Below are 12,311 nucleotides of genomic sequence, written 5' to 3'. Positions count from 1 at the left end.
AAGCCTCCTGTCCCTCAGGAGCTCAGATGGTGATTCTGACCTCCTCTCAACTCTCCCTTGCTGTGTGGGCCAGGAGACTCACTCACCGGATGGGAAGTCGGGGGTGGAGCGATAGCTGGGCGTGGGGGACCGGGGAGACAAGCTGTGAGTGGGGGAACCTGGGAGGCTCTCCCCTGATGATAGGGACCGGTTCAAGCAGGAGAAACTTCGGCTGGTGTGGAGCAAAGGAGAAGGTTGCTTGGCTAGTTTTTTGAAAAGGGATCTTCTCCTAGAGTGAAAACAAGAGAAAACTGATTAGATTCTACATCTGGGGCCACCCCTGTCTCCCCACAATACCCGTGTAGTCAGTTCACACCTCTGGGCGAGGGACAGCGGTCTGGTGGCAGATCGTACACTAAGGCGTAGGTACCCACTTTCAAATTAAAAACCTTCTTATGACTTATAAAGGAAGAGTCTTAATAGTATATAACGGAAGCTCTCTCAATTCCAAATACTTTAGGAAGGGCTGAGAAAGTAGGAAAAATATAAAATACATGAAATAAGTATTCATTTATTTATTTGTCAGGTTTATGAGAAGGGCATTCTTTACCCGAAAGATTCTAAGCATGCACCCTCAGACACAATGACACAATTTAATTAAGAAATAATACAAAGTAAATCTCTGGAAGAAAAACCATTATCTTGGATATAGAATTCTTTAATGGTGATACGCTGGGCAGAGGCTTTATCTAGGAGGGGCTGTTTGCTGTGCTTATTCCACTGTGGGCTCTTGAAAATTCCTAATGACAACGTAGGCTGTACATTAACATAGAAAAAGTGAGAAAGGTGAACTGAAGCTTATCGTATCAGCAGGGCACCAGACACTATGCTGCAGCAGAAGCAAATGTGTATTTAGTGCTCAACAAGCATATCTTAAAGCAAAAAAAAAAAAAAAAAGCTTCAGACGGCTTAGAAGTGCAAGTGGCTGTAGAAAGTTCTTTTACCTCTGCCATCATGCAAGCCTCACTCACCCCCAGTGAGCTTAAGCAAAAGTTTAAACACTGCTGCCCCTTGGAAACAGTGCTCTGTACGACTTAAAGCATAATCCAAATTAATCCAAATATAAAGCACACATTAAAAAATATATAAATCACTTATTTATCTAATAAAGCACATATCTCAGAACTCATGTGTTTAATTTTAATCAAAGCAATACATGTACTTGGGTTAAACAATTACATCATTTTATACAGTTCATAATGAAAAATAGCAACTCCACTACTCTGCCCTTGGCCCAGTCGCCTGAGAAACCACTTTCTACTCCTTTAGCTGTTTCTTCTCCTATTTGTCTGCATATTGCTAAGTAATCTCTTTATGCTATATTTTCGTTTTTCAGTTTTAGAAACTATCTATTGATTTCCTAGCAGAGAAGATGAGGATGAAGCTCTTACACAAGCCCCCTTCCACCTTCTGACCAAATACACTTCCCTTTTTCTATTCCTCCCTCTAGAGCTAAACCAAAACTTTCGGTTAGAGAAAAGGGTGGCCTTTTTTCCCTCTATTTTATATTTTAAATATTGTTCACAGCTGGGCTATGCAAAGCATGATTCCATTTCCTTTCTTGTATGCTTTTGTCTTTCCTGGACTTAATAAGCATTCTTTTTTCATTTACTTATTTTCCCACATTTCTATCACTAAAAATCCTCTTAATACAATCAGACACATTAGATCCAAGTGGGCAAAGGAGGGATGCTTCTGTAGCGTCACGTGGGGAGCCCATCCAGACAGTTGTCTGGCGAGAAATGTCCCCACCTCAAACACATACACGCATTTTGCCAGTGTGTGCAGAGAGCACAAAAAGACTCATAGTGCCTCCCCGATTGCAAATGTGTAACCCAGTTAGATCTTCAGTCAGTAAAACAAAACTCCTTTATTTTTAGGCTTATTTGGATGCTTTAAAGATATAGTTATTTTCTAGTATCTGCCACTTAAAAAATAGCAATTGTATGTTTTTAGATAATGTAAAGGACATTATTAAATGCAGATTTAATGCTAAAAAGTGCCTGAAGATCCAGTGCCTTAAATCCAACTCACTTGAAATGAAGTCTAGAGGCTTAAGAAACAGCAAAGGGCTTTTCATGGTACTCACACAGGGAAAAAAAAGCAATCTGAATTTTTCTATGATGTAACTATGTAAATCTTTTCATTGTGAAAAATAATGCTATTATGAATGTGAACTTTAATGTATAAATATTTGAACCACAGCATGAAATGTCTCACAGAGCAATGGATCTTTCTCACATATAAGTGTTTAAATTAAGTAAGGGTAAGTTTCCTCCGACATGGGTATATACCAAACTCGCAAAAATACTGCTGTAACTAACCTTTCTAGACTTTCTTTCTTCTTAGATTTCTTGCTCCGCCTCACCATCCGGCTCTTATAGCTGTTTCTCCTCGCTGGTCCCGTTTTGATTGATGTGTTTTCAAATGGGGTAGTAGTGATTGACACCTTATTTCCACTCTATAAAAAAAGTGGGTGGTATTAAAGGGAAACTCTGGGAGGAAATAAGATCAGAACTGGGCTAGGAGATTCAAAGACAAAAGATACCTAAAGACATATGTACAAAAGCCTTCCATTTCTAAGTAACCTTTTAAGCAGTGACATCCTGACAGAACACAAAGGGTGGAGGGCAAAATGACAGGTTGCTTTAAGAGGGCAGGCTCTGGACTCCACAGATGTGAGTTCAAATCCCAGTCCGGTGACCGCAGGAGGTTGCTTCTCCTCTCTGCCTCAAACACCTGCACTATCTAACAGCGGAATCATACCTATCTCACAGGGGCTCATGTGAGGATTCCATGGGATGGAGTTAGTAAAGCCTTCAGCACCGAGTGTGACAGGTGGAAAGCACTCTATAAATAAGAGTTATCTTCATCCATATGTATTAAGTATAAATGTGCCCAGGGGCTGTCTGTCTGTTCTTGGTTGATTTATTTTTCTTTTTTCTTTTTGTGTTTTTCCTTTGACCTAGAAATCACAGACTAGCAAAACTGAATGAGACTTTTATTTTTAATTATTTTAAAAGATTCCTTTTCTGTCACCATAAAACTTGTCAGCTTGCCGAACTGGAAAGTCGATGCCAGTGAGTATAAAACAGCCTCTCTTTAACCAGGTCACGCATCGTAAGGCAACTCCTGGTGGATTTCTGGGCCTTTCACTCAGTGCTGGGACAGGGCTTGCTGGGCAGGCCCTGAGGGTAGAGAGGAGAGTGGAGTCAGACGCCGGGCCGAGGGGTGCCCAGGGCAAACGGTAGGACTGATCCCCTTCACTCCTGCATCAATGACCTCTTCTTGAATTTCTTAATAACCAGGGGAGAAACATGTCCTTTCAAAATCACAGATGGCCCTGATTACCTTGAAAAGACAAGAAGTATAAGGAGAAGGGTCTTTCAAAAGGCCTAAGCCTGGAAAACACCTAGCAAGTCAGCTCTAAGTGGTACTAAGTGATGGGGGAGTTAAGTATGGTGGGGGCAGGGGACCAAACCAATGAGGACTGACTGCTTTCATGTTAACATCTACGCCCCCATTCCAGTTTGGGAAATAATACATGACATCATAAGAAGTAATTGTAAAGCATAAGTAAAAATAAAAATCATTGAGAAACCTATCACTCAGCTAACACTGATAATATTTCAGTATATTTCTTGATCTTTTTTCAGGCATGTATAAATTATGCACATATATGGACATACTTCATAAATAATTTTAATCTTAGTTAATCTAATATTTAGCTTTATGTTGTTTTTCCATTTCACATTATATAACTTGAAAAACCTTCCCTGCATCATTGAATGTTCATTAAGAACATAATTTTTATTGGCTGTATAAATAATATTCCAGGAGATGGGTGAATCAAACCTTAAGTATTTCCATACTGCTATTGTTTTCTACTTTTCAGTTCTTTTACGAGTCATAAGTACCCTTATCTATAAATCACTGTCCTAATCTCTCATTTTCCTTAGATTACATAATTAGAGTCAATGCAGCAAGTCAAAGGCTCTTTCCAAATTTTTTATAGACTCTTGGTCCATACTAATACACTATTTTACAGAAAGTTTATGTCAATATGTATTTTTGTGGGCAGCACATAAATATTTTTTTAAGATTTATTTGAGAGATAGAGAGATTGAGAGAGAGAGCGAGCGAGTAAGGGGAGGGGCAGAGGGAGAGGGAGAGAGAATCTTAAGCAGACTCCATGCTGAGCTTGGAAGTCTACACAAGGGTTGATCTCAGGACTCCATGACCTGAGCCAAAAGCAGGAGTCAGACGCTTAACTGACTGAGCCACCCGGGTGCCCCCATAAATACCTTTCTTACCACAGGTTTGTCAGAACTGAATATTAACATTAAACAAATGACCAATTTTATACAAATAAGCTCTATCAAGTTTTAATCTCCGTTCTTTGACGGTGTCTCATTTATTTTGGTCATTTCTATCTCTTCAGGAGATGGTCTGTCCATGTCTTATATCCACTTTAGAATCAGCAAGTCTTAGTATTTTATGACTGATTTTTAGAGTTTTTTGTATATTTAAAACATGAATTCCCACACCTAATGTCCTAATTGTAAAAAAATATTTTAGGGAAATAGGATTCGAACTGAAACAAAAGGAAAAAAAATCATTCTGAAAGAATAAACTGTATGTTCTACATGCAAATGCCAAAACTTTAAAGAATAAACCTTCATCTGATGGTAAAGACTGACACTCTATTTCTTGTTTGAACAGAACATTCAGCTTCTAAGTATGAAAGGCCTGCCATTGGAGGTTGTTTGGAATGGGATCTTCTCTTCACAAATTGAGGGAGGTCATGCTAAAATGTAATTTTGTCCTGCATGCCTTAGGTGAATGAAAAGAGCAACCAAGATGGATGGAGTTTATCTTTCATTGTGGTTCTTTCAACCCTTTTCCATATTCATACATAGACGGGACACAGAGAGCCTTTGTGACCATGTGGTTCTTTCAACCTTTTTCCATATTCATATACAGATGGGACACAGAGAGCCTTCATGACCACTGAGGCTGTCCTAGTATGTGAGTCACTGAACCTGAGTCCAATTCTACCCTTTCTAGCATAATTCACCACCGGCCTTCCTATATCTATAAGTGGTTAACAATGTCACGCAGGCTTTTTAAAAGCGTATTTTGAGCATTAAAGTGTTTTTCACATATATTCTCTTATTTTATTTTCACCACCATGTCAGGAGGGCTGTTTTATTTTTTTACAACCTGGTGAAGTGGGAAAGAATTGTTATCCTTGCATGAAAGATGAGGAAAACAGATTCAGGGACACTGGGTTTTCTTCTTCCCAAGGTCCCAGAGCCCAGTTTGGAAGAGCCCACCCCTGGCCCTCTGCCTCTCATCTCCTGTGCCCACTCGTCATGGGCATGGCGTGCCCTGGTCCTCCACCTCTCTTGCTCCCAGCAGAGTACATGGCTTGTACTTAACGGGTGGTGGTGAGGGAACCAGGCATTGGGTTAATATAGTTCGGAATGATCAACGTATCAGACTATCAAGAAGAAAATGAAGAAATATAAAAATAGCATAAACATTTTAAGAAATAAACATAAATGATGAACATATCTCATAAGAAAATAGTTATGACCAGGGTTTTTAAATCAGAGCACACCACTGAGCTCTGTACAAATATTCCCTTCCCCTATAAAAACCAAACCCGGTTTTGTCTTTCTTGTTTCTATATATGGCTATTCCAAAGGACAGTTTGCTTGACTTATGTAAATACACCGAGATAACTTCCCTAAGCAGGAACTACAGACACAGAAGATACAGAGTGCAAATATTTCACTGGGAGCATTAATGACAACGAAAGTGGTAAATGAATGGAAAAATAACTTTTTCGACAATAGGGTAGGAATCATAAAGCCTGCCACCTGGTGGATTCATTGGCTACATGGAGGGCTGTCTGAGCTCAGTGCAATTTGTCTTACTGGGTCAGTTCATCCTCACTACATTCTTCTGAAGAACGAGTGAACTCTTCTAAGAGAAATTCTGTGGTACTTGTTTAAAAAACAACAAAAAATGGGGCCAGCAGATTGTTAAATGTTCAGTTTGTTCACTTTTACTATAAACCATTTGTATAATTGTGCATGGTGGGAGGGGAATTACTTTAAGCTGCCTGAACTCAATACAATGGGAGGCTAACCAATCTCTTCCTCTCAGTCTGGCTCCATGTTAGCTTATCGGTTGGCCTTGGATATCTTATTGAGGTAAGACTATTTTTACATTCCTTTCTCTGCATCATGCACATGGGGAATGTTGCACGTTCTGTAGGCCTATGTCTTTGCTCTCGTTCACATCCTCCACAATCCAGCCTCAACCATCTTGCACACCCCACCCCATATACAAACCCAGGCTCCTGCCACACTAGTTTACTCATGTACCTCTAGCACTTTGAGCTTTTTTGCCCTTCTGTGTGCACACACCCTCTATGTTCTGCTGAGACCATCCCACACTCCCTTCACATACACTAACTCTCTACCCATAACCCCCAACTCTTCCTGTCTACCCTAGTTTCAGCACCCTCTCGTTTGGGCTTTGGGCCATATTTATAGTCTGCTCCTTTGACTACAGACTGGTATTGCAACCGTTTCTCCATGTGGCAATCAGAGAACTGCAGGTATGGAGCACTATGGTTGGATTAATGCGATGCACAGGCCCGATACTACACAGCAGGGTGCAAATCCTTTTCTGCTCCTTCCTAGCAGATAACCTCGGGGTGCTCTGCTAACTTTCTCCTGCTTTAATTTCTTCATCTGTAAGGTGGGAACACACTGTTATTTACAGCACCTACCTCCTAGGGTGTAAGGATTATAGGAGCTCGTCTACATAAAGCACTCCCTATTACCTATTATTCTTGTGTGTCCTCTGTTATATGATCTTTCAGGACCTAACACAATGCTCTGCACATTTTCAGGGTTCAAAGAATATGTAAGGATGGTAATAATGATGCTATTTGATGGCCTTCATTCTAGTATCTAAAAGTTCCCCAGAGTTCATAGAAAGGAAATTTTTGAAGCACAGGCTGATGAAGAACATACATCTCTTATGTACTGGGCATTTAAACTAATGCTGTCCTGAAAAAGCAACCTGACTTAATTGAGAGTTTCCCAGATTAGAGAGGTAAAGCTGGGCACGTTATTACGTGCATCAATATGGACTTCACCCACCATAGCAGTGGGTGGAGAAAGATTTTATTGCTTTTGTGAAGTTCTCTGAGAAAGCTACCTGAAAGCCAAATGGAGGTGATTAACTCCTTGTGGCAGGAGAGGGGGAGGCAAAGGTGAAGGAGCACACTTTAAGGGAGTCCCAGAGCCAATGGGGAACTGAACTGGAGAAGTAAAGATTCTATAATTCCATGGATCTATGATGTGAAGTGACTGTGGACGTAAGTTAGTGCCTCCCCAGCAGGTTTGCTTGCAAGTTGCAAGAGTAAATGAGACCAAAGGTTGAAGGTTTAAACGTGGAAAATGCTTCCTACGTTCACATTCCAAAAGATAAGTGAATACTGTACAAGCATTTCTAAACAGACACCTAGCAGCCTCCACCTTCTCCTAAGGGTGCCACGACATTTCATGAAGTAGTTTGCAAGCCTAAAACATCAAGGAAACAGCAGCCAAGAACACCAAAATAGAGCTACCGCCCTGGTGTTCCAGGAGCGATGGCATGAGGCAGCCCAGTGTGGATGCTCCTCACTTTACACTTTGTCCCAGAATCGCTGTTTAAATTTGGAAGAAAGCGACATGATTACACAGTTCACTGGGAAGATAATTAAATCCCTTGTATCCTTTTTGTTTCATTACATTGGTTGCTCCTCTCCAGTGCTCCCTTTACGAACCAGAGGCAGGATCCTCTGTTGGCTCTGTGACAGAGATGTCACGGCTCTCCAATACCCTATGTGTGCGTTTACACAATTTCAGAGACACGCTGACTAGATCCAGGAACGAAGGTGCTCCGTAACCGGAGGAGGACAAAATGCTATAAATGGGATTGGATTCTGCCAAGAGGCCTTGCCAGAGACCTTCAGGAGAAATCTATCTTCAAATTTCACAGAAGCAGGTTTTAAAATCTTGAATCATATCAAATGTAAAGCAAATTATGAAAATCATCAAATGTCTCAGCCAAGGAAACAAATGCGTATTTTTTAAAGATATATAAGTATATATATATATATATATATTTCAGTTTATTATTTCTTGTGATTTTATGAGCAGACACACGAAATGACACGAAGATGTGCTGTGGCAGGAGCTATGCCACACTGTTATAAAGAAGGCAGAAAGCCGAACTGAGTTACCATTCAAAATCCCTTTGACCCTCTTTTAAATGCTAATGCCAAGATTTGCAAAAGCTCTAGCAGGATGAATAACAACTAAGAGAACCTCACCTGTAAAACACAGACTTATTATCTAAAACAAAGGGTGAGCTCCTAGAAAAGAGCAAGGAGCATTTTAGAGATAAGTAACACCTCTGTCTGCCTACCTCTGCGGTGAAAAGGTTTAGATATTGGATATGTAGACAGGGGGTGGGAGGGAGGGAAACCCACAACAACTTGCCCGGGCTCTTCTTCACAGAGGGTCGATCTGTGAGTTAGCCATGGGGCAGGCCTGGACCACAGGAGAGAAGGTGCTTGTCAGACTCAGGAGTCTTTACATCCCTTCTAGAATTTTGCCCTGGAGAGCCCGAAGTCATTTCAGGTGACTTTCACAGAGCCAAAGGATCTCTGAGTCAGCAACCCTGTTGTGTCTCCTCCCATTTCTTGGACACTTACTGGGAGTGAGTTGTTGCATACCAGGTGGGCAAAGAATATTATCAGGGATAGATGGGGAATGAAACTAAAAAACTCAGGTCTTATCCACCATGTCCTCTGTTTCTGTTCGGTAGCCACACTGCAAAGCGTAGCCTAATGGCAGCCATTTAATGTTGAACGGCGAACTGAATGGCATATATATATCAAGACGTGAGTCAAAACATAACAAAATAGTGGTGTGGTATTTGGCTCCTCCCATGGTAACTCTTGGATAGCAGGCAAAGGAGAACCCCACTGTTCACCTCAATACCACAAACAGTTATTGGGTACCCATCTATATCCCAGGCATTGGGTAAATGCTGGGATTATGCGGAAAGCTTTAATAGTTAATATCTGCCCTGCAGGGCTCTGTCCGATTTGCATTGTGTTCAGCACGACCTTTGGCTGATTTCCAATGCTGCCTATGGCACTGCGGTGTTCTCTCAATATTGAGTCCTATCCCTCCAGTGATCGATACATGCATTTGTGAGAAAGGTGGCTAGTGTCTGGGGAACGACCTGGTGGGTATGAATGACAGCAACGTCAGGCCCCAACCCCTCAGACTTCAGTTTTGAGCCCAAGACCAAAATTTGATTAATAATGTGAATTAATCGATGGCAGTAACTTTCCTACAGTCTGCTACTTCACAATGCACCTTTGAATATGCATGCTATTAACTACTCTCAAAACCTAGGCCAGACCCTTAATTTTTTGAAGAATATACTCCTGTTAGCTGCGGGAATGAAAGAAAATGAGAAAAGTCATTAAATTGCACTTATTTTTGGAAGGCTTAGCACACCCACGTCTTTGTAGTGCCTTCTAGATTTCTAATTTTCTTTCATGTTTCAATTCAATGAAACTTCTCTATGATGTCTCTCCCCACTCATAGAATATTCTCTCCGAAAGTATGACATTCCTCCCTCTGCTACAGCCCTGACTAATTAAGTTGAACTTTATCTGCTTCCATACATCTCCTACATCTCCCATACTTCTCAAGGGCAAGGACTATACCTTAATTCCTGTGTTATCCACATCTACCATGGCACCGGACTCAGAGCAAGTGTTCTGAAAACAGTCTAAATGCACATTATTTAAATGGCATATATGTATTTATGCTCTGTCTCTCAATAGGCTGTAGGTTATTTGAAGCGATGGCTCACACCTCTCGTAGAGAAGTCCCTTACAGCCCCTCTGGTGCTCAAAAAGCAAGAGGTCATCCATCCATAAATCTGTTGCTTTGTAAAATAATCCTCCAATTAGAAACTGTATTTCTGATTACAGACTTCTTTTTCTGAACAGATTTAAAATCAAACACAACTTCATCTGTGTTTTTACAAGATCCATATTTGGAGCTCTAACTTTATATTCTACAGTCAGCAGGTGACACAGCAAGTAACTCAACAGAAACGAGAGGATCAGTGTAGATTTTCTCTCTCCACTCACATTCATGCTTCTTGTGGTCTTAACTCTATAGGTTTTATTCAGCTTACATTCGAAATAGAAAATGATTTACATTCAAATTCATTTGTGTGAGAGGGGAAAGGCCTAATGATTGCTAGCATCCCTTCCCCCATTACTACCTATTTCTTTCATTTACGGTATATGTGTATATTTTCACAATTCTTTTTGTAAAAGATTTGCAAGAGAGTAAGCGAGCGTTAGGGGGGGCGGGGGAGATGGAGAGGGAGAGAGAGAATCTCAAGCAGGCTCACTGCTGAGAGCAAAGCCAGACATGGGGCTCGAGCTCATGACCCTGAGATCACGACCTGAGCTGAAACCAAGTGTGGGAAGCTTAACCGACTGAGCCACCCAGGCACCCCTGTATTCACAATTCCATCTTTCAAAGGAAATCCAACTGTCAGACTGAACCTTCATATCTGACCTCACAGTGTAATACCACTTCATCTTCCATTGCACTAGAATAAAATTTACTTAATGTTCCTGAAGAAAATCACCCTTAGGATTGGTGATTTCCAAACAGATTTTGCTATGTGAGGTTCACAAAATGAAAAACTCTTGTTACCTATGATTTAGAATAAAAAGTTAAATTAGGAAGTGATTGGGGAGATATAAGAACATGGTTTTCACAATATAAATAACCGGAGAATTCATATTCTCTTCTCCTTTATATTAAACCTTAGACTACTGAATACCTTTCTCAGTTATAAGACTGAGTGTGTATGGGTGTACCATAGAGAAGAACTGTAGAACTTAAGGAGAGAATTCTTGGTAGCAGTTGTTTCTGATGACCTGCTTTATCTGTACGGCATGGACATAAAAAGATAATACCTTCAACAAGAGCTCTATAACTTCCGTGTGGACAAGTCCATGCACCGGTTCTCCATTGATGTGTGTGATCAGATCCCCAGCCTTCAGTCCTGCCTGGCATGCTGGACTTCCTTCTTCTACATTCTAAAGTCCAAGAAGAGAGTATATATTCGTAAGCCAACAAATGGCAACCCTAACATCTGCTGTTTCTTCTGGGAGACTATTCTGAGTTAATCAGCAAATGATCGTAAGCTCCTAAGAGGAAATCAGGAAGGCATGGTTATTATTCCTTTTCTGTCATCATCCTAAAATAGGACCATTCCTTATAAAATTTTAGGTGGGTGAAGAAGGTAGTTTTGTTTTTAAAAGACGACCAGGAAAAAAATTACATAAAAAGAAAAAGAAAACAAACGAAAAAGAAGGGTGGCAAGAGAACTTTCTTTGACCATTTCCACCAGCTTGCTATGCAGACTGGACAATCAAACACGAAAACTGGGCAGAATTATGAGAAATTACCAGTTTTCGCTAAATTCAATGCCACCCCCTAAAGGGAAAAGGCATGGAACAGGTCCCAAATACCAGCTTAACAGAAAAACTGCTTGTAAATAGGCCTCAGCCAACTTATTCATTCTCCAGGATGCGTGGGAGTGAAAACTAACAAGGATGAGAAGCTGCTGCCCTTACCCAAACAATATGGTGCACCGTATAGATGTCACTGTCTCCCACATACACCCGGATGGCTCGGATGGTAAAACCATAGTTCTTCCCGGAACTGTGGATCACGATGGGCTGATGTGGACTGGCGGAAGCTGCTGAAGAATCTCGGCTGGGAGAGGAATCTCGTGAAGAAGAAGGGTCCGAGGACAGGGAATGGGGGGACATTGGACTTCCCAGGGGAGAAACAGCAAACATATCTGCAACACAGAAGCCAGTCATCAAAGCTGATCCTGATCACACAAACATCCATGCAGCCAACCCACACTGCATTAGCCCTGCCATGAGTGGGAGCTTGGCTACCAAACGAATCCATTCATGTCTAATAAAGAAATAATATAAAAATATTTATATTGCTAATCAGCATGGCTTTCCAAATAGAGGCTATTAAGAAAACTTCAAAAGAGTCTTTATTTTAACTCGTTTTTCAATTAATTCTCTGAAGTTATAATTTCTTAATTCCCTACACTAATTAAAATACACACAAAAC

The 12,311-nt window shown here is 40.8% G+C and overlaps 1 protein-coding gene across 5 annotated transcripts in view; it reads right to left on the bottom strand.

The window, feature by feature from the left end:
* Positions 1-12,311, bottom strand: part of MAST4 (microtubule associated serine/threonine kinase family member 4) — a 542,918-nt gene that overhangs the window by 6,663 nt on the left and 523,944 nt on the right. For all 5 annotated transcript variants that reach the window (XM_044916860.1, XM_044916859.1, XM_044916861.1 and 2 more), the window contains 4 exons: positions 11,792-12,021; positions 11,129-11,251; positions 2,364-2,500; positions 87-268 (listed from right to left, as the gene is read on the bottom strand). In XM_044916860.1, the coding sequence (XP_044772795.1) occupies positions 87-268; positions 2,364-2,500; positions 11,129-11,251; positions 11,792-12,021 (672 nt within the window). The remainder of the gene's footprint in view (positions 1-86; positions 269-2,363; positions 2,501-11,128; positions 11,252-11,791; positions 12,022-12,311) is intronic.

The sequence above is a fragment of the Neomonachus schauinslandi genome, chromosome 7 (genome assembly GCF_002201575.2).
Source record: "Neomonachus schauinslandi chromosome 7, ASM220157v2, whole genome shotgun sequence".
Classification (NCBI taxonomy): Eukaryota; Metazoa; Chordata; class Mammalia; order Carnivora; family Phocidae; genus Neomonachus; species Neomonachus schauinslandi.
Note: the sequence above shows the minus strand (reverse complement) of the source record. Positions and strands in the feature narration are given on the sequence as shown.